Source organism: Cibotium barometz, chromosome 34 (assembly GCF_041138505.1).
Source record: "Cibotium barometz isolate CiBa-2024 chromosome 34, ASM4113850v1, whole genome shotgun sequence".
In the NCBI taxonomy this organism is placed as follows: domain Eukaryota; kingdom Viridiplantae; phylum Streptophyta; class Polypodiopsida; order Cyatheales; family Cibotiaceae; genus Cibotium; species Cibotium barometz.
Genome location: NC_141079.1, coordinates 32,640,376 through 32,663,241, shown reverse-complemented (window position 1 = coordinate 32,663,241; position 22,866 = coordinate 32,640,376). Strand labels below are relative to the sequence as shown.

General features: G+C 42.4%; 1 protein-coding gene across 2 annotated transcripts; it reads left to right on the top strand.

The window, feature by feature from the left end:
* Positions 1-7,856: 7,856 nt before the first annotated feature.
* On the top strand, positions 7,857-22,120 carry LOC147618930 (uncharacterized). Of its 2 annotated transcripts, none has more exons than XM_086774071.1 (7): positions 7,857-8,262; positions 8,442-9,334; positions 19,752-19,872; positions 19,987-20,162; positions 21,169-21,293; positions 21,432-21,581; positions 21,678-22,120. In XM_086774071.1, exons 2-7 carry the CDS (start codon positions 8,626-8,628, stop codon positions 21,822-21,824), a joined length of 1,428 nt encoding a protein of 475 aa, XP_086630197.1. In that variant the 5' UTR covers positions 7,857-8,262; positions 8,442-8,625; the 3' UTR covers positions 21,825-22,120. The 2 variants fall into 2 exon arrangements, with proteins under 2 accessions (XP_086630197.1, XP_086630196.1); XM_086774070.1 differs by having other exon boundaries at positions 8,132-8,262; positions 19,987-20,192.
* Positions 22,121-22,866: the final 746 nt, after the last annotated feature.

Here is a 22,866-nt window from a genome sequence, read left to right as displayed (position 1 = left end):
TAGCTTTTGCATTGTGAGTTTTCCCTTGATGGGCTCATAAGTTTCTGTTACAAACGTGAGGATTGATTCTTGATTTTTTGGCTCAAGTGTTGTCGAGTTTTTTGGCTCAAGAGTAGCTTTCTTGGGCCTCCATGCTTGTCGAACTTTAGGTGAAGCTTTTGGGGTTGAAGGTGTTGGTGAAGTGTTCTTCCCTTTGTTTGATCTTGGCAACTATATGATGGGATTTCCATCATAATATCCTTGTTCTTGAAGCACGTGTACAAGGACACATCTTTGATGAACATTATGAATTGGTGGTTGATGCTTTTGGTGCTGAGGTTTCTTTCTTTGAGAAGGCTTGGGATATTTCTTGATGCACTTGGGAATCCAACCTTTAGTGTTACCTTGGTAGTACCCTTGAGCTTGCAGTAATCTTTTTGGTACCCACACTTGTTGAGTGGTTGGAGTTCTTTGAGGAACTTGCATAGGCTTTTGTGGGGGACGACATTGTGGAGTACTTTTATTCTTCTTTGACCTTTGAGTTTTGCGTTGAGGATGAGGCCTTGATTATTGAGGCAACCGAATTGGATTGGCACCCTCATAGTAGCCTTGAGCTAAAAGTAGCTCCTTTTTCACCCTAATTTTGATACCATTAAGATATCTTGAACTTGGTTGTTGCAGTGGAGGTTTCTTTTTGGATGAAGTGGATGTTTTGGGGGCCCTCCTTCACATTTATTAGTGTTGAGGTTGTGGGTTTAAGACTCATGGGCGTTGTTGATGATAAAGCTTGGGGCTCTTGTGGAGTGGCTTTTAATGAGATGAGGCTTTTGAGCATGTAGCCTGCTCTTTTTGTGAGGTTGGCTAATGAAGAGGCGTTGGCTCTGGGGGTTTTCCCTTGAGTTCATTTTTAGAGATAGATGGTTGTGCTTGGGGGACTTCTTCAAGAATAGCTATTGATTGCGAGGGTTTGGCATTGGAATTTGTTGGTAAGGATGGAGTTGAAGGGGTAGATGCTTGTCAAAGTTGGTCATGATGCAAATGGTAAGTCTTTGACAAGAGAGGCTTTCAAGGAAGAGGCTTGTAGCTTTTTGCATTCTTCCTCTTCCTTGCAGTATGGTATTATCAACTTTGTGTCGTTAACCATCATGATGGCCCTATTGCTAGATTGTCATGATGTTATGACTAGCTCGAGGGCTAATCAATGCATGTTTGCGCTTAACATCATTGCCCATATGAAAATCTAACCATACCATGATAGAATCTTCAAGTGGAATCATGGATGTTTCCATATCCGAATCAGCTTTAATTTCTATTTTGGTTTCATTTTTCCATTCACTTTCATCTTCTTCTTGGCTCTCAGTTTTTTCAAGAGTGCCCAATGTGTACAATGGTACTTTGGGTCCACTGACCACTTTAACTGAAGACCACTCGTCCTGTTCTATGTGTAGCGCTTGAGATCTTGGTACAACTCATGGTTAGCCTTTAAAGGTGCAAGGGTTGAATCTATGCTAGCTTTACCACAAGAGAAGATCACTCCTTCGATGAGGATTTGAGATACTATTTAAATTTCATAAGGGATTTATCGAATTCCTCACGTGCTTTTTCAATTGCATTATGCGTGCAATCTTCCTTTGATGACTCTTCTTGGCTTGATGAGTTCATTTCTGTAGAGAGTACATCTTCCTCTTGAAAGGGAAAGCAATACTTCTCCGATTTGTGTATTTTGGTTGCTTTTTTAGGTTGAACATTATGAGGTTCAATCAAAACAGGTGTTCTTGTTTGACACTCAACAATACTAATCATGCTCTCTTGAGCTGCTTTTTGCATTCTTCATAAGTCATGTGATCATGACTTTCAATTAGGGGTGGTTGGGCAAGTTCTAGTTTCTTGATTGGATTGTGAGGTGCACTGAGTGATGAGTCAGAACTTGTGTCGTCCTCACTAAGTGACATACTAGAACCTTTGTCGTCTTCTGACTTTCCTTGGATCGTTAGGCTTTCATTATGTTTTGTATCATGCATCGCACATGTGGGTTTTGTGGTTATGGGGTTAGCCTTTGAGGTGGATGCTTCCGCATCATGTGTAGCTTTAGGCTCTTTTCGGGTTAGGACCGCCACAGGCTCATTTCCCTTGTCCTTTATTTCAAACCTTGTTTTGATAGTTTGTTGGCCCTTGCTTTTCTTAGGTTTAGACGGTTTTGCATCCACTTTTGGTTTTGTTTTAAAACATGCTCTTCTACCCATTCAGAAGTGTTCACTTTTGAATTCTTTTTAATTGTTACTTGTGCCTTGGCTTACAATCGTGTAAGCACATTCAAGGCTACCATGGACAATTGCCCATTTTGATGTTAAGAGTTGTATTCGGCGAGACAAATTGCATTAAAGCAACTTGCCTTGGGTATTCTTGGAACATGTGATCGATCTCACATTGTTCACATATGGGTTGTAAAGTGTTAATGACCATGGGCATGGAAGTATTCCAAACTGTAAGGTCTAGCACTTTGTGCAGTCCATGACAATAGAAACACTGAAGTGAAGTGTTTGTTTAACTGCTTCCTGGGTAGTTTCTACCCTTTGGACTGTTTCTGTTTGAGGCAAGAACTTGAATCATAGGCCTAGGGTACGCACATTGGGGATTGGGATGGACGTAGTGATGGTGGTAAAGAACACAAGACATTTCGCCCATCACTTTGATAGTCATTAAGGATGTTTGGTTTTGAGGGGGATCATCCTCTCTTGGAGAATTCGATTCAAAGCTTTTAAGCAAGCCTGTGTAGAATTCGATTCAAAGCTTTTAAGCAAGCTTGTGTAGAATTCAGAGAATGACAATTTCAAGATCAATTTTTCTTGAGCCTATGCTTCACTTGGTTTAGATGAGGAACATCTCATATCGTGATCATCCTCCATCATGTTGTCATCTAAACGTATTGCTTCTTTACAACATTGATTGAATGTTCTTGGATTGGATACAATGATCAAGTTGTGTAAGCTTCTTTAAGCCCATCATGAAACATCTCTTCAATTGAGCATCGTTTAGTTTCTTCCATGGCTCACATCGTGAGTCCAAGATTTTTATCCCCGAAGGATAAAGTCTCTAATGGTTTCATTTGGTTTACGTGTAATTAAATAGAGTTCTCTTGCTGCACTACACCGATCACCTTGTCTTGAAAAATCATGGATAAAGGCTATTTTCAAGGTCTTAAAATTTGTCTTAATCACAGGCATCAAGGTGATGAACCATCGACTAGCCTTTCCCACTAAGCAAAGGTTCAATGCATGTACCTTGGTGGGGCAGTTTGGATTTCCAAAGGCTTCATATCTCTGTTCAAACATTTGCATGAATTGAACAGGATCAGTCGCTCCATCGTATTTGCCCATGATTTTGAAAATCTGTATGACTATGTTTTTGGATGAGTCACTGAGGCCTTGTGTGAGTGCTCTGAGATGACGCTTTGTTTCTCGATCTAGATGATTATTTATGCGCTAAGCGCTAATGTTGTATACACAGAAGATATACATAGAAGAAATACACAAAGTCAATTATGCATCTTTGTTTCACAATTCTGTGTGTGTAAGGTATGTAATGTTTTGTAATATGTGTGATAATCATTCGAATGTTCAATAATGTCGCAGTCATGTTTAATGTTAAATGTGTAAACTCTATGTTGGAATATCCCCGATAGTCATATTCATCATCTTCTTCTAAGGAGCATTCTTTCTCATTTAATTGCTCATTTGACTACATGTTGGCACATCTTTTTTCTATCTTTTTAGTTATTTTCTAGGAGTCTTTCCACATGGTTTTGTAACTCTTCCATTATGATGATGCTTGAATATGACCCATGGCTCCCCCTTTTATACAACAGATGCCAATACCTTTCTTCCTTCATGAACTTTGAGAAATCTTTTAGTTCCTTCTTTGCTTTATCAAGATTTATAAGTTCATGCTTCGTGTTGGCTTTGTAAATGGTCTTGGTGACTACAATATACACACATGATATTTCCAACATGGTTATTTGCCTATGCCCTTGCTCATGACATCTCCCACACTTGTGGTATTGGAAATCTTTCTTGCAGTGGATTTTTTCACCATAATATTGACGCCTCTAACTTCTCGTTATCATTGAAAACTAATAGACAGCTAATTCTGCACGGCTTCTCTCCTGCTGATGGTCCCAAGAAAGCTCCCTAGTTCTCCTTCCTCCTAGTTGAGGTATAACAACTTTGTATAGGTCTACATAATGTTGAATTTGAGGCCATGTGGTACCAACTAGCTCATGAGGAGTTGGCACAGAATGTTATTCATATGTTCCCTTATCTGCATGGTTGGCACATACTATTATTAATTCCTTGGCATGGTAGGAAGGTTTCCATATTAGCTCTGTACCGCAGATGTTGGGTGTTGGGGTGCCTCCTTTAGCCTTGACTTGTTTTAATGCTTGTCTCTAGCTACCCAGACCACGAAGATGGTGGTAGATTCTTGTGAGTCTAAGGTTCACTGTGCTTGGCTAGGAAGATCTCATTGTATCATTCTAGCATTTTGTTGTGAAGTAGGGTGATGATGATCAAGCTGCTATGCAGTCAACATGGTTGCAACACGAGGGGTAGAGCTTTGGGGTTATTATTGTGTGTTTTATTTCTAGGGGTTGACACCATTGTCGAGGTGGAGATTTGGTACCATTAGTGCCTTGGATGTTCCACTAGGATCATAAAGCTCCCTAATCAGTACTATGTGTGGCTTGGTCCCACCCGGCATGCCAAAAGTGTTAGTGCCTGATAGCCATCACCATGTAGAGGTGGGTTAACACACACGTAGAGGTGGGTTTTGATTAGACATAGAGACAAAATGCCAAAGAAATGAATGGGACACATAATAAGAGACTCTCATTTGCAAATTAAACATGTAAGAGCAAGAGTATTGAATTCAGTTAGTCTCTTGGTTCACCATGCATGCTAACCATCCATTTGGTAACATCTCTAGTTCATAATACATCGTCATTCATTAACATCTCTGGTTCATAATACATCCTCATTCACTAGCATACAAGGAGGCTTTAATAGCCTACTCTGATGTGCCACATCATAATTACTTATGCCACATTACATCCCATCATGATCAATTCCTAGGTTCTTGAATGAGCATCTTTAAGTGGTGGTAGGTTATTCCTAGGTGTCTGTAGTTGTGTCTAGAGGTGCTTTCCTATGTTAACATAGACACACACACACACAAAAAAAAAAATCAACAACAAGCAATTAGAAGGAAAGGTTACACTTACTAATGGAGTTGGAAAGCAAGGGTAGGGTTGGAAAGCAAGGGCTATGATCTATTCAAGGGACATGCCAATGATTGTGATGGGGGTGAGGGCACTTTAGATTCTAACTTGCACATTGAAATAAGGTGAGAGAGAGAGGAGAGCAATTTGGCTTTTCATCACCAAGAGCTGGTTGCCTCACCTAAAGGACAAAACAAAATGGATAAAAATGCTTACAACCCTAAGTATGAATCCGTTGTTGCTATTTTTATATGCACTAATTTGGTTCCTATTTTTGAAGAGCTTACAAAATGTTTCCAAAATATTTGTAAACTGGATGACTTAGCCTATTTATTTAATCGTAGCACTGATAATGTCTCCTTTTGCTACCTAAAATTGTAGCTACTTAAGGAAACTTTGATTTCAATCAAATGAGTTTTCCAAGAAGGAGAAGAATCCAAGCAAAACTTCTATGGTTTTAAATTATCTACACATTAGAATCTTACTACAAAGAAGAGAGAGAGAGAGAGAGAGAGAGAGAGAGACAGAGAGAGAGAGAGAGAGAGAGAGAGAGAGAGAGAGAGAGAGAGAGAGAGAGGGAGAGATTGTTTGTTTTGCTTCTTGTTATTTGAGACACAGAACAAAAGCCCAAAGGTTAGAGAAAGAGAAGAGAGGAGAAATATGGAATGAGAGAGAGAAAGTGGCAAAGAGAGAGTTAGAGATTTATATGGAAATATAGGCTATTTTTATCGTTGCTTGAATGCTTATTTTGCCATGTATAGTTTTCAGCATGTTTGACCTAACGTTGGCTTTTTAAAACTTACCAAGAATATTTCGTGATTTTCAATTGATCAACCCATTTGTTTGTTTCAATGTATAACTCTTAAAATTGCTTTTCAAGCTAAAACTTTATACCATGGAATATTCCTTTTTAAAACATTGAATATGCATTAATTTCAAATGCTGCTATTGACTAGCTCCATCATCGGGTCACCCTATACCTTGGACACCCTCTTGAGGCCTTGACTTGATGTGGGGAGAATTTACCAAGGGAGGTAGTGCAAAAAACCAAAGAAGCTCGGGGAGGGTGATCTCAAAACAAGTTGCAAAATGCCATTTGTAATAGTGTTGTGCTAGTGTAATCATAGAAGAATGACGTCAATTTAGATAATAAAGACAACTTCACGCTACCCAAATAATAATATATACAAGGGAAAATTGTGAGATCTTATAAGATTTGACAAGTTACAAAATAGACTGTCAACAACTAACACACCACACTTCAAATCTATATCACATTTAATTTATTTTCAATTGAAAAAGAAATTTGAAACTTAAAAATAAGTTTTTAATTTTCAGCTATAATCTTAAAACAAGTCGCAAAATCTCATTTGCAAATGGTGCCATGCCATTACTTTATTCACTTCTTCTATAAATTGTTTTACATGCGAGAGCATGGGTGTAATGAACGAAATATTTTATGGAGTAATTTTTTGAATGCCAATGTTTGGCAAATTAATTGTCATTTCATTAAAGATAATTTGGTATGACGACAATGTCTTATGCTAGTTTTAAGGTCACATCTCCCATTGTTGTAACCATCATCTCCTACTTATGCACAACAGATGTTACATACATCATGCTCTTGCTCCTGGTTCCTCCTTGTTCTTCTATTCAACTTCACCTTCATGGGAATTTTGGAGCCCTCTCACTCATCCAAGCCCCGACAACAACCTCGCCTTCCATCTACTACCACCACCACCTAATGACCCAACATTCTTCTCCATATCCTTTGTAATTTACAAGCATTTCTTCATAGTTCATCCAATTACTACTATTTTTTAAAATTTTGGAAGATACATTTTTCCTTCTCTCAAGATGAGATGGATTCAGAAATTGAGCAAGCTCTAGGATGAAGTGAACTCGTCTTTTCCTGAACCTTGCACGGTTAGTTGTCTCATGATCTAAAGAAGGATCAATCCTTTAATAAGCTTTTCTTTTAATGATTGTTAGCCAACGATGCCATCCATTGTGACGACATAGGTCCTTTCAAAGCTGCTTGTGTGGTCGCTTTCTTGCAGTTACCATGAAAGGGTAGAAAGAAATGTTTCTAGATGTGGAAATAGGCATGACCCAACCCCCTTATTCTCACAGGTGTGCCTCCCAAGCAGTAAAAGATAATGGTGAAGGGTAGGTCTCTTAAAGTGATCTCTCTTTTTCTCCCTACACTTTTCATCACAAGGCTTTCTCTCCATCCACTCTTGGTTGCCCATGTCCCATCTTAGGGGTGAGATCAAAATTGTCTTTTCCTCTTCAACCCCATGGTGAAAGGATACATGCTAGGTTCACTCAAAAATGTTTCCGAACAATCCAACCAGTAGACTTCAAAATAAAGAAAAAAACAAGCTCCATAAAATATGCTCCGTGGCCAATTATAAAATTAAGAAACAAGGTTTCAAACAAAGCTCAAAATAGAAAGTTTATAGCTTTTGAGAAGAAAAACTTATATAAAAAAATAGCAACCGTTGGATCTACGACATTTTTAAAGTTAGGACCAAAAACATCTTAGCCGTTCGATTTTGGCCCACCCTCCACGAAAGCCAGCGTGGCTTCTGTTGAACTACCTCGCGCGCAGGCTGGCGGCAGTTCTGCCGATTCACCTGAAAAGCCCGCGGCGGAGGGCTCGGTTGATGATGCTACCGTAACCCGGCCGTTTACGGTTTGCGACTCCAACAGTTCGGTTGCGCTTCTGGCTCTCATGGCGAAGGAGAATTCCCAACGCTGCCCGTCGGTTAGCAGCGCATCCCCTTTTAGGTTCAAGGCTCGCCGGCCGAACTTCGTCTTCTTCAACAATCTCTTTCCCCCTTCTCGCCCTTTTCGTCAGGCTTTTAGAACTCCTCCCCCGGCCAGACATCACGCTGGCGCTGGAGACACCCGAGCTTCTTCACCATTGAAGCTTCTCTGTGGTTTTGCCTTTTGCGACGAGCACATGCCGACTGTGGACAACCTCTGAGGGCTTCTGCCTTTCTTAGGTTTTACCTCCTTTCTTCTAAAACGATGTTGGATTGCTACGGATGTTGTGAGATTTGGTTCCCCCTGGCCTGCCATCTGCTGCTGTATCACTGTAGCATTTGATCTTGCAGGGCAGCGTGCGTGCGTGTGCATGTATGTGTGTGTTTTCTGTCTATTCTGATGACATATCTTGGTGCAGGCTTGAATCAAGATTCCGCGGTCTGTTCTTCCTCAGAATACAGAAAGCCTACCTCTTCTCCACATATGTAGGCATTTCTATCTTACAACAGGACACAATTTTGACTGGGGCGCTTTTGCCGAATACCTCATTGTAGTTCATCAATGCAGACATTGATCAAGGTTGAAATAATAAAGCTTTCAAAATGCCCGAAGGTTTCCCTCATTGCAGCACCCTTGGCATGGAGGACCTTAGCAAGAATCATCATTTGCCAGCTCCTCAACAAGTCATGTCAGATGTCGAGTTTCAAAATCTGGTTAAAAGAAGCTCTAGTCCGGCTTTGAGGGTGTTTTCTCCTGTTTCTTCATTCCATATCCGCAAACATGCTAGTGGTAACGGCAACAACAACCAAGAGGTTGACTTGAATGCACTCAATTTCGACTGCAAAGGTCCAGATAACACGCTTGCATTCATAGACGATATTTTGAATGGGGAGCTTGCTGCTTATGATGCATTTGATGGTGATCTTACTAAAGATTCTTTTGCAATCTTCAGTTGCCCTTATGATATTGACTTCCTGGCGAATGCTTCATTGTCATCCTTCAGACTTGATCAGCTGAACATTCTAGTGGATGAAAGAGGAGCCCCGTTAAATACAGGAGCTTTTGAACAGCTCAAACCACTGCCTGGTTTGGAGCCAGATTGCCTCTCTGATGCAGAAGAGTTGCTACTCAACAGGACAGACAATGTGGCGTCCATACCTATGGGTGGTGAGCTTGTATCTTATCATGCAGATGCCCGAGTAGACTCGTATGTTCCAACAGAACGGACAAGTCCATGGCCCCTTATGCCACAACAGAGAACCCGCCAATGCAATCGGTGTGAAATCTTGCGCCAGATAGTCCACACAAATGGTGCCTCTCCATCTTTCAAACATGCGTGAAAATTTTTAAGTCTTTAAAAATTGGAAATGTTGTTTTCTTGTGTGTTGTCTTCATTAGGTGGTACATGTGAGTTGATTGGAATTTTGCTGCATTGTTCTGCTGTTTATCTTCCTCCATTGCCTCCTTTGCTGTCCCCAATCTTCTTTCAGGTGCACACATCTCTTTGCCATTAAAAAAGACACCTTGAAAAATTTGCTTCTCTTTGGGAATATTTCCCGACTGACCTTAGGCCCAAGATCCTCCTGTAGTTACCAATTTTTCACTGCTCGTAGGCACTTTTTATCTGCCCGTTGAGGCAATGCCGCCGAGGAAGCACCATGTGGGGTTTTGAACCCAGGACCTACTAGTCGTGTTATCGTATTCAAAGCATTATGTGGCTTAATATTGGAATGCAGTAGGGGTGCTGCAAATCTCACCCCCCCACCTCCAGCACACATGCACACACGCCCGCGCATCCACACATCATGCACATGTTTGCTCATGTTGCTGTTTTTTGTTTGGCATGCACTGCCTCTTGACTGTAGGAGTTGAATCCTTTGAGCCAAAGACTTGTCTACTGCGGGAACTGAATGGCAAATGCTGCTAAAACTGCTTGGAGATACTTGAGTCACCCCTGACTTGTCTGTGGAATCCTTTCACCCACCATCTTCGTCGTTCCTGAACCTCTGGAATCCCATCATCAAGTCTAGCAAAGGGGGATGCCATGTGCATGATAAATGCCATGGACATTCTCAAGTGCTGGTCTATGTAGGAGGTAGGAAGATGACTTGAGTGCTGAATATGCTGCCTATGGTGCTGAATATGCTGATTTGATGACTATATGCTGGGTGAACTGTTGTCCCACTGACTTCCCTTATCTCCTAGGAAGGAAACGCTGAAGAGAAGATGAGATAACCATGCTGAAATGATGCACAGCTTATATATAATAGCATGGTTGCTGGTCGGCCATGTGTGTTGCAGTCAGCCAGCCTACCTGGGACCTCATGACCTCATAAATGCATAATTGCTGCTGTCGGCTGCCCACAATATGCTATCGGCTGGTGCTAACAGCCCCGACCTGATGCAAATAAATGCCCTACGTGCTAATGAAGACTAAGGTACTGATGTTGGTATTGAAAACAGCCCCAATTATATGATTGCATATGCTGAAAATGCCTGAATAATGTTTAAATGTCGTGATTAATGCTTGAGGATGCCATTGCACTTGTACACCTGATGGGTGTGCACGTGACATTCCCCTTTGCTAAATTGTTGCTAGGTAGTATACTTGGCAACCTTTCGACTCCTCTGGTGATCCTTCTCCACTGAAACCACTGCCCCCTTCTGTCTTCTTCTGCCGGGATTGAGGTCGACTGTAGGAGTTGAATCCTTTGAGCCAAAGACTTGTCTACTGCAGGAACTGAATGGCAAATGCTGCTAAAACTGCTTGGAGATACCTGAGTCACCCCCCCGACTTGTCTGAGGAATCCTTTCACCCACCATCTCCGTCGTTCCTGAACCTCTGAACCTCCTGAGGCGATGTTGGAGCAAACTTTCGTCTTCTTATGTGGAAGAGAACCCCCTGCTGCTACCAGTCGAAGCCCAAAACTTTATTTACTCCTTTGATGATGGATGTCAATTCTTCCCCAGAGAACTCATGGGCAAAACATGTATGCCTTGCAGATGCAAGACTGACTGCTAGGATGTCTGCTATGCAAGCCATGTGCAACCCTATATGCTGTGCAAGAATGCAGATGGATGGGTTACTAATGCATGCGAGGGATAGGCTGAATGCTGATGATGAGGACTGTTCCTTGCTCCAATGTTGAGGTCCACCACTTGAATGCCGGTTTTCCTCTATGTAGGAGGTAGGAAGATGACTTGAGTGCTGAATATGCTGCCTATGGTGCTGAATATGCTGATTTGATGACTATATGCTGGGTGAACTGTTGTCCCACTGACTTCCCTTATCTCCTAGGAAGGAAACGCTGAAGAGAAGATGAGATAACCATGCTGAAATGATGCGCTGCTTATATATGAGAGCATGGCTGCTGGTCGGCCATGTGTGCTGCAGTCGGCCAGCCTATCTGGGACCTCACGACCTCATAAATGCATAATTGCTGCTGTCGGCTGCCCACAATATGCTATCGGCTGGTGCTAACAGCCCCGACCTGATGCAAATAAATGCCCTACATGCTAATGAAGACTAAGGTACTGATGTTGGTATTGAAAACAGCCCCAAACGTATGTTTGCATATGCTGAAAATGCCTGAATAATGTTTAAATGTCCTGATTAATGCTTGATGATGCCAGGCCACTTGTACACCTGATGGGTGTGCATGTGACATGGCCATACATCTCTAGACAGTTAGGAGCAGATTTAGTTGTTAAGCCTTTAAAAGTAATAGCTGCATTTTTGCTTATGTATATGGCGAAAGAGTTTAGTTACTTGAGTATGTTCCACCAAAATGTGTCCATGGGAGGATCAATTTGTTGAGCCAAACATGGAGTTCGTATGTTTTGGTAGTCTAAGCATGCAAATACAAGTAGATATAAGTCCAAGTCAGAGGTTCTCAGGAGTAGCTTGTACATTTCTCGATTCTTTGTTATCAAAAAAAAAAAATCTAGGTGCATAGGAGGATTCTCATTAGTTGGAGGTGCTCATGTTATTTGCGCTAGCATAATATTACTGGTTTAAGATGAATTTAACTTATAACTGCAGAGGATAGAGAGAGATGAGTACACAAGACACATGAATGGGTCGTCCAAAGACCTAACCCCCCTGCGTCTGGGTGTATTTTCTTGATTAATGGATACGAAAGAAGTACAAGCTTTTGATAAGAATGATTTGGCAACTTTTGGGGTCTGGACTGACCTTGGGCTGAGCTCTGGGTTGACTGATTTCTGGGGGTGAAGAGGTGGTGTCTATAATACTGGTGGGCTTCCTGCTGATCATCCAATCGCTGGTTGTTGGTTGCCTTATGCCTTGAGTTCTTGATGCTAGATGCCTGCTGTGTGCAAAAACACACACTTTGATACCATGTAAGAATATACAGTAGCAACAACACAATAATGAAGTGGGCAATCATCTTAGTAATGTACAAGTAGCAAAAGTTTTGGAATAAGAAATCTTGGACATCCTGTGCTTTTGAGTAGTGAGAAAGCACAACACACAATTCCATTGATGGAATTGAGTCTTGAGCTTTCTCTTGCGCTCTTGTGTTGAAGGTTGTGTTGGGTGGAGTGGACAACGGAAGCAACGGGAGACGGAGGCAAGAAGCAAAGCGTGCTGCAGAAGATCTATTGCTGAAGTGATGAAGAGTACAAAAGATACACCTAATATGATGAACCCCTAACTGGGTGTCATACATGTACTAGGTGTCCCAATTGGAACTAGTACTAACTGTACCATAGGTCCTAACTGATAATATCTAGGCCTACAAGGCACACACCAAGGAATGAGTGACACCTATGGATAGCCCATAGAGTGGCCTACAAACCCCCCTCGACGGTATGGGCTGAAGCCTGAAGTATCCTGGAAACGTCTCAAGATACCTGAAGACTAAAGGTTATGGTTGCACAAATTTGTCCAATATGGATATAGCAACCTATGACTGTCCAGAGTACGAGATCACGTAACAAATGGTACCAAGTGTAAAGCTTGTCGAAAAGCCTCAAACTTTGGTCGTGGGAGAGCCTTCGTGAAGAGATCTGCCAAGTTGTCTTCAGTGGGAATGTAAGATAACTGAAATGTCATCTGACCATCGCTCTCTGACATAGTGGTAATGAACCTCAATGTGTTTCGTGCGAGCATGAAACACAGGATTTCGTGCAATAGCCAAAGCACTCTGACTGTCAGTATGAATGACTGTAGGAGTAGTCTGACCAACTAGAAGATTTGCAAGTAGTTTCCGTAGCCAAACACACTCTATTGTAGCTGTGAAAGCTGCCCTGTACTCAGCCTCACAACTAGATGTGGCAACTGTCGCTTGCTTCTTGCTGAACCAAGAGATGCATGAAGAGCCAAGCATGAAACAATTGCCACTATGGGATCGGTGTGTATCATAGCAACCAGCCCAATCACTATCAGTGAATCCATGCATGATAAGTGAGGATCAAAATCAGCAAATCTGCCCCCCTCTTGCGGATATATAAAGTCACCTCTGTGGGACTATTCTGAAAACCAAGGCTGAGCAAATGAGTGTGAATCCTGTCATACCAAGCCCGAGGTGCCTGATTCAATCCATACAAGGCTTTCTTAAGCCGGCATACCTTTTTTTCAAAACCTACAACCTCAAAGCCAGGAGGTTGTGCAACATAGACTTCCTCTGCCAATAGACCATTGAGAAATGCTGTCTTGATATCCAACTGATGCACTTCCCAATTATTGTGGGCAGCCACGGCAATAACACATCTAATGGTGGTGATACGTGAAGTGGGAGCAAAGGTCTCTTCATAATCAATGCCCTCTTTCTGAGCATAGCCTTTGGCCACAAGACGGGCTTTGTACCTGTCAACTGAACCATCAGCTTTCCCTTTCACTTTGTAAACCCACTTAGTACCCACTGCATGTTTACTTGCAGGCAAGTCACATAACTCCCATGTTTGATTGGCATGAATGGAGTTCAATTCATCTTGCATGGCTTGCATCCACAACTTATTTGAAAAGGCATCTTTGTGACAAACAAGCTCCTCATCACATGCTGTAGTAATCAAAGCATGAGCAAGCGAGTTTGCCAAATCTCTTTTGGCTGCAGCTCTCGTACGGGTTGGCAAAGGAGCATCTAACTTGTTGTCCTTCAAAGTTTTAAAGAACCAACGAGGAGCTCTTTTAGGCTGTCTTATGTCAGCCAATTCTTGCTCTACTGCCTCTTCCACAACATCCTCAAGAGCATGTGGCATCTGTGTCACAACAGGTGGCTGTCCGGACTGCGTGATAGGCTGTAAATGAGCAGTATGTGGAGGAGTGTATCCCTGTGGTGCATCATCGGAGGCATCGGAACCAAGCAATGGCACAAGACTGTCAAAAATGTCCATTGCATTTTGCAATCCCGCAAAGGCATAGAGGATGTCTCATCAAAGATAACATCTCTACTGAGACAACCACCCTACGTGATGAGGGCTCATAAAGTCTATAACCTCTGCTCTTTGCACTGTATCCCAAAAATATGCATTTGATAGCCTTATCATCCAACTTTGTCCGTCTCTGTGAAGGCACATGTGCATAGGCCAAACACCTGAAAGTATGCATATGGGAAATGGATGGCTTGTGACCTTTCCAAGCCTCATAGGGTGTGACTGTTCTCAATGCTTTAGTTGGGCATCTGTTCAAGACATAATTTCCACACATCACTGCATCCAACCAAAACATATTATCTAATTCTTGCCCTTAAGTATACACCTAGCCATCTCCATAATGGTCCTATTTTTCCGCTCAGCAACTCCATTCTGTTGAGGAGTGTAAGGCATTGTGTACTCATGATGAATACCACGGGCTGCCAAGTAATCATTGAATTCCTTAGACATGTATTCCCCTCCTCTATCAGATTTCATATTGGCAATCTTCAAGCCTGCATCATTTTCAGCCAAGGCAATGAAGTGCTTGAAGCATGTGAACACCTCCGACTTGGACTTCAATGCAAATATCCAAGTGTACCTGGTAAAGTCATCAATGAAGGTGACAAAGTAGTAGAAGCCACCAATAGATGCGGTCTTCATGGGACCACACACATCACTGTGAACAAGAAATAACTTGCGAGATGCCCCAACTCTGCCATCTTTGGGGAGAGCAAAGCGGTGCATCTTGCCAAGTAGGCAAGCTTCACAGATATGTTTCTTAGTAGGCATGCGCATCTGTGGCATATCTTCAACCATTTGTGGCAACCGTACCAAGGCATTAAGATTGAGGTGACCAAACCTCTCATGCCATAAATATGTGTCAGGGAGTACATTTGCATCCACAGCATGGGCATCATTGGCTGAACTGTCACTGCATCTATTATATGCATCCAGGCTATACAAGCCCCCCTGAAGAGTACCAGTCAAAACAATAGCATCGGCATGACTCAAGTCATAGACTGCACACCTATGCCCATCAAAAACAATCTTATGTCCACAAGTAGCAAAAGCTGAAATGGAAATAAGATTTTTGCGTATGCCTAGCACATACAAAACATTCTCCAGAGTGACAACATTGCCTGCAACAACTGAAGTGACTGCAACCTACCTAACATCCTTAACCATACAGGATGCATTGTTGGCACATGTCACAGAATCCCCCTTTGGGGCATCAGCAAGGGAAGTGAACAATGTCCTGCAGGAAGTGATGTGCTTAGACGCACCACTATCAAAGAACCACGTGGAAGCTGAAACTGACATGCAGGCATCACCTGCATCATGTACAGAAGGATCAGAATGGCATTGGACTATGAAACTCCAAGACTGTTCCGTGGCAAAATGAGCATGCTCATTAGGAGTGGCATCATTGCGAGAGGCAGTGGAGACCGCAAGTCCCTTTTCTTTCTTCTTCTTCTCAGAAGCAATCCTTTTCCTGCATTTAGCTATATCATGGCCTGCAACCCTGCAGTAATTACACCTCTTCTTCTTCTTCTTCTTCTTCTGATCACCCTGGGATGATGAAGAAGAAGACTGATTTGCTGTATTTTTAGGGGCAGATTTCTGAAATTTTCCCTTATTCCTATATTGGCCGCAAATGCTTGATCAGAACGCATACTAGCATTTCTGTTAGAGCGACTCTGCTCCTCCTGTAATAAAAGTGCAACCAAACTGATCAAAGGAATAGTAGTTGGCATTGCCCATGGCAACCAACCTCAAGGTAGTAGCAAAACCTTGGTAAGAGTCAGGCAATCCATCCAATATCCTCATCAATGTTGGCCAATTGCTCTTTCAAATCTTTGATAGCTGTCAAATAGGCATCCATGCTATCACCCTCATTCATATGTTGATCCTTTAACTGCTTGCGGAGATAGGTAACACGGGCCTCGTTGCGTACCTAATACAAAGAGGCAAGCTTATCCCAAGACTCCCTAGCAGTAATGCATGATCTGATATGAGGTACAATACTCTTCTTAACAGAAAGAGCAATCAATGCCTGTGCCTTAGCATCACGGCCATCCCACTGAATCATCTCCTGAGTAGGAGGTACAAAGGCATCACGGGAAGAACCACTGGATGTGACATCACTAGTGGAAGATGTAGCCTGCCTGACAAGCCTAGGCTCATTGCCATTCACAATATTCCACAAATTCTTGGCCACCAAGACATGCTTCATCATAAATGACCACATAGGATAATTCACCCCATCAAGCTTGTCTTCAACACCGAAAGCCCCAAAAAGATCATCCTTGCCACTGGCCATTATGCAGACAAATGCACAAATCCAAATGTGACAAAGGCAAGATTAGGAGCCTCAAGCTCTCAACTGCAAATAAAGTGACCAAATGAGCCTCAAGGCTTTCAGGGGCCTTATCCAATGCCAAAGAAGCTTCAAATGAAAGGGGAAAAAAAAATTTGCAGAAATGAAATACCTCAATAAAAGAGCTTCCCGAACTTTTGAAAATGCTCGAGGGAGCTTCTAACAGCAAGAGGAAACTGTAAATTCAGAAAAACCCCAAATTTCTAGGGTTTGACAGTCAGAAAACTGTCAAAAATGCTTTTAGATGCTTCGAAATAGGGATTTGAGCTATTCCTTTCCGGAAATGTGTCCTCAAACTGGTCGCCTAGCTAAGAAATGAAGAAGCGACTGATTTTGAGGTATCCTTGCAGCCGTTTGAGGTGCCACGTGGCTGGATCTGACTGGAGGCTAGCTGAAAGTGCCACGAAATGACACAAATCTGCTTCGAAATGGCTGGAAACGGTCGTCTAGTGAGTCGCCCAGCTGGAAACAGCAAGAAGATGGAGCTCTCCGAGATGGAATGCCTCTGAACAGCTGTAGGAGCTCACACGTGTGGATTCGAGCAGTAGAAACCAGTCGACCAGCAAGAAATCAGCTCCAATGAGCAAGGGGGAGGCTCGGGAAGGCTGAAACTGGCGAGAACTGAAGGGCAAAACCTGCTCTGATACCACTGTTGGGTGGAGTGGACAACGGAAGCAACATGAGACGGAGGCAAGAAGCAAAGCGTGCTGCAGAAGATCTATTGCTGAAGTGATGAAGAGTACAAAAGATACACCTAATATGATGAACCCCTAACTGGGTGTCATACATGTACTAGGTGTCCCAATTGGAACTAGTACTAACTGTACCATAGGTCCTAACTGATAATATCTAGGCCTACAAGGCACATACCAAGGAATGAGTGACACCTATGGATAGCCCATAGAGTGGCCTACAGGTTGCATGCTTGCTTTCTATCTAATGTGCATGTGAGTGGGGTTATGGCTTGCCTCTTGAGAGTGATGTATGCTCTTCTTCTTCTTCTTCTTCTTCTTTCTTGCTTAGGAGAGGGGTGTCCTTATAGTGCACATATTTTTTGGAGACTGTATTGACAACATGTGGACTTTTTTGCTTCGGTGTATCAGTAGGTATTACTTGACTATATTCCCCATGACATTGGTGGTTTAGACTACAGGTGCTGAACAATACTGATGCATTTAGATTTGGTGCAGCACTTCTCAGCTGAGGAGTATTTTTCTTAGTTCTGCTTTCTTCCTTCAAGGTACATTGGAGTTGGAGAGAGAGGAGAGACACACATGAGTGGGTCACAAATGCCCTCTAAAGGGCCCCCACTACGTATGGTGTATTTACTTTATTGAATGAGTAGTTTGACAGACTGCTGGCTGTAAATAACCAGGACTGAATTGACTTGGATACCTTTACTTGGTTGAGATAGCATTCAGCCTAAAGATAACCCCTTGATCTACGCTTTCGACCTTGCCTTTAGCTTCTTCTTGGCTGTCTAAACCCTTGGACTTCATGCAAAAGGCTGACCATCGCTTATATAGCCTGCCCCATATGCAAGTTGGTCCTCATTGTTGCTATCGGCCTGCTCACGACTAGGAAAATCCAGCATTTAATGCACTGCTTTCACACATGTGTGAGTCTTGGGCAGCCCTTGCTGCTGGCTGATGGGATCCTATGGGCTTTTATAAGGCTGGCTTTATGGCCTAGGCTTGACCTATGGCTAGCCTTCACATCCATGGCCTCTTTGGTGGCTCTTGGACAAGCGTGCCTCTTTGTTATTGGCGATGTATAGCACAATGTAATGAAAGTAAGAGTGCAGAGAGAGAGGAGAGAAAAATACAAAGGATTGGGTTCCAAATACCCTTTGAAGGCCCCCCACCATGTATGGTGTATTTCCTTAGACTGACAGACTTCTGGCTGTAAATAACTAGGACTGAATCGACTTGGATACCTTCACTTGGCTGAGATAGCATTCAACTCAAAGATCACCCCTTGATCTACACTTTCCACCTTGCCCTTAGTCCCTTCTTGGCTGTCTAAGCACTTGGACTTCAGTTCTTGCAAAGAATATGAGATGAGATCTGCAAAAGGCTGACCATTGCTTATATAGCCTACCCCATATGCAAGTCGGTCCAGATTGCTGTTGTCGGCCTGCTCGCGACTAAGAGAATCCAGCATTTAATGCATCGGTTTCACACGTGTGAGGCTTGGGTAGCTGTTGTTGCTGGCCGTAAGCTTTTATAAGGCTGGCTTTAAGGCCTAGGCTTGGCCTATGGCTAGTCTTCACATCTATGGCCTCCTTGGTGGCTCTTGGACAAGCCTTACATGGCTTTCCATGAGATAGCCTTCTACAAAGCCAGCTCCTGACCTAGACTCATGCCCATGCATCTAATAAATGCCGGTACACCTCTACATCATTTCATGTGTGGGACATGCACATGTGACCATGACCCTCTATAGTGGATCCCTGGCTGTCTTAGACTCGTGCCCGTGCGGAAGCCTAATAAATGCCGGTACACCTCTACATCATTCCAAAGGGTTACACAGACGTGGGACATGCACTGATTTCATGTGGGACATGCACACGTGACCATGACCCTCTACAGTGGATCCCTGGCTGACTTGTCTCGGACAAGGGCTCACAAAGGGCCAGGTACCACTCTAAGACTTGCACCTACTGTATTGATGGCCACGTGGCATCCAATTGCAGGATGCACATGACACCCATGAAAAAGCAAAAGAAATCCTATTACCATCCAATAATGCAGATCACCTCTCTTAAAAGATTTTCATATATAGTCTGGATTGATTCAATATGCAGTCTCACCTACCCTACTTTTGTTATATGTAGATATTATTACCTATGTCATCAGGACAATGTAGGAAAATTGCATTTTTCCTTGATTTTTTAATGAGTTGTATGATGACTTGACATTCAAGGAAGGTTTATGTTGTTGCTGTGCTCGGATGTCATCACATATGTTACAGGGCTTCAAGCCACAAAGCTTGAAATCCATGGATGTGAAGGCCAAAACTATCATGCAGTTATGCAGACCAGGTTTTGGCTGAATGATGGATGTCCACCCACAGTTGAGCAGCAAATGGTTGAGTAAGTCTGCAGAAGTTTGACAAACATGTTTTATTTGCATAAGTTTGACATACATGTAAAAAAAAAAATCTTATGTATTTATTTATATTCTTCTTACTCAACATACCTTCACAGATTCCCAGTGGGAAATTCAGAATATGTAAAGCAATTCTTGCTGCAGTATAGTCTCTTACGAAGAAAGGAAGGGTTTGTGTTGCAGCAGGACTCTCTTTTACCAAATGCAGGCTACCGGATAGGTTCAGCTGATCGTGTTATGACAGCTGTTGGCTCGGGCTGCTTCCAGGAAGCCGGTGACTGCCCGTACCCTACCTTTTCTTCAGGTTTGTTGGTGTTTTTTGTTTCCCCATATTTTGTCTAGAAGGATTTTAGCTGCCTGGAAGTGTGTAGGTGTTAGCCAAGGATCTTGTAGGAGTGTTTAGGTGCTATCTAAGGACCATTGATCTCTTTAGGATGATGTTGGCCTTTGCGCCAGGTAGCCTTAAAGTATTGGTGGCATCTCTCATTAGGATCCTTGAATTGCAATCTAACAGTAGCAAGTTCTAGATGTAATCCAAGGATTGCAGGGATAGAGACCAAAAATCGTGTTTCGTGATCATGAAACCTACAAAATATTTCTCCTCTTCAATTACATGCTAAACATGGCAATCTATATATGTACATATGTATGAATATATGTTATGGATGCAATCTATGGATGTATGTATGTATGTGCATGCATGTATGTGTGTGTATATGGTTTTATGTATGTGTGCACGCATGTAGTGTATGAATGTATGTATGCATAAATGGATGTGTGTACATGCAAACATGTATGTGTGCATTTATGTACAAGCGTATGCATGCAGGCATGGATGTAGTGTATGGATGTATTGCATCTTTGCATTTATGCATACACATGTATGTAGTGTATGCATACATGTTTGCAATTTATGTATGCATGTGAGATTCGATGCAGTGTATGCATGTATGTAGTGTGTGTTTGCATGGCATGCATGTAAAAAAAAGTACTACTTTTTTCCTAAACTTCTTGTTTTCTTAAAATGTTCGGAAACAAAACATCCAAAAGCTTGAAACAGTAAAATCCTCGAAAGGTTTCTTGTTGGTGAGCTGAAGCTTATACAGGAATCGTTCTGAGCACATCATTTTGCCTTGGTGGTGGGTTTTGTCTAGATTATTGTTTGGGCTAAATGTAGCATTCAGATAGAGTACCTGCCATTAACTTGTTAGCAGATTTAAAAGGGTTTGAATTAGCATTTTTTGATGGAGGTAACAAAGCATACAGTTTTTCTGGTCCAGATCCTTCATATAACAGTTCCTGCAAAGAAAAATCCGATGTAGCTCAGCACAAGTACACTCCTGACGGTGCTATTAATGACGAGCTTTTGCATGTAAAGCCCATACGAAGTACTGCTGCTGCTCAGGTTTGCATTGTGCTAAATATACAAATTGTGTGTGCTCATCAGTAGCTATGATACATGTTGAAATTTGTGCATTTGGGGGCTTATGCACATTGTGCATGCTCGTTGGAAAAGCTCAAATCTTGCCTCACCTCGTTGCAGAGGGAGAGGACAGGAAAGCTGAAGATGTCTGATCTGGCAAAGCATTTCCATCTTCCCATCAATGCAGCAGCAAAAGAGCTTGGGATCTGCCCTACTGTTTTGAAGAAGATCTGTCGCCGTAATGGCATGCGTAGATGGCCCCATCGCAAGGTCAAGCTGAGTCTAGCTACACTAGTATTTCATGGGTCCCCTTGAGACATTTGGCTTTGACATTTTTGATCATTTCAGAATTGCTTCTGCTGACAGATTAAAAGCATTGAAAGGATAATAGCTACACTGGAACAGACCATTGCAGATGGAGCAGGGCAGGGTGATGAAGGAATTCGAAAGGAGATAGCTATGCTTAGAAATGAGAGGACCCAATTATGTGCTGGGCTGATGGGTCAAACTTGAACTCTTGCCTGGTGCTGCTAAATAGTCTTTTCAAAAAAAAAATTGAGTTTATTTTTCAGGCAGTCCCTAAATAGAGACTCGAGAGACTAAGAGGCAATTTCCAATACAGCTGTGTATGTGTGCACGTGTGGGTGAGCGAGTGCGATTAAGATTGCGGCTTGTGAGTGAGCATGTGGGGGTGGGTGCATGTTCATCTAGTTCAAATACAACTATTGAATTCCTAAATGTAACTCCTACCAGAGCTTTTCCAAGTTGATTTACAATGTCGTGGATCTATGAGTAAACTACTTTTTTCATACATTTGTGCGGTCTTCAAGTATTATTAATGGCTTTTCTCATACATGCATCTTATGCAAATCACATCACTTCGTATAGGCCATTCACACCCACCTACCATACCCATCACTTTTTTGTATGCCCTAGGGCCTAGACCTTACAATAACATATCATAGTGGGCAATGAACTACCATCTTGGCTATATTGGTTATGAGGATGAATATAATATAATGGGCTATGTAATGCTCATGATTGGTTATGGCCAAAAATTTATGCGAGTGTGATGAAAGAGGGACCATGGCATACAGTAGGTGTAAAGGGAGATAATAGAAGCAATGTGGTGCAACAGCATGTACTAGCATACGTGAGTATGTGAGAGCTGGGAAAGAAATAGTGATGAACTAGAAAGTGAAAGCAAAAGTACACCTGGAACCGGCCTCTGATAGAAAAACCAGAGTGCGGTAGGAGCAACCACCCGTCCACTTGTAGTCTAGATGAAAAACAAAACACAGATTGGAGCTAGAGTGCCCAAATCTGAATACACAACGACACCTGTTGGCCCCAAAGCTTGGCGCCCCTTGCGGTATTTCTTTATTCCATTAAAATAATATGTATGGCTGAGTACAACACAAAAACCAGCCAAGAGTTTACACCTGTAGTCCAATCTGACTGCCCACAAATCCTTCTCAGCACAGAGGATCTATGCACACAGATCTGTGTCCTCAAGCAACACACTGTGCCTCCCTCTGATCAGCCAAGTTCACAA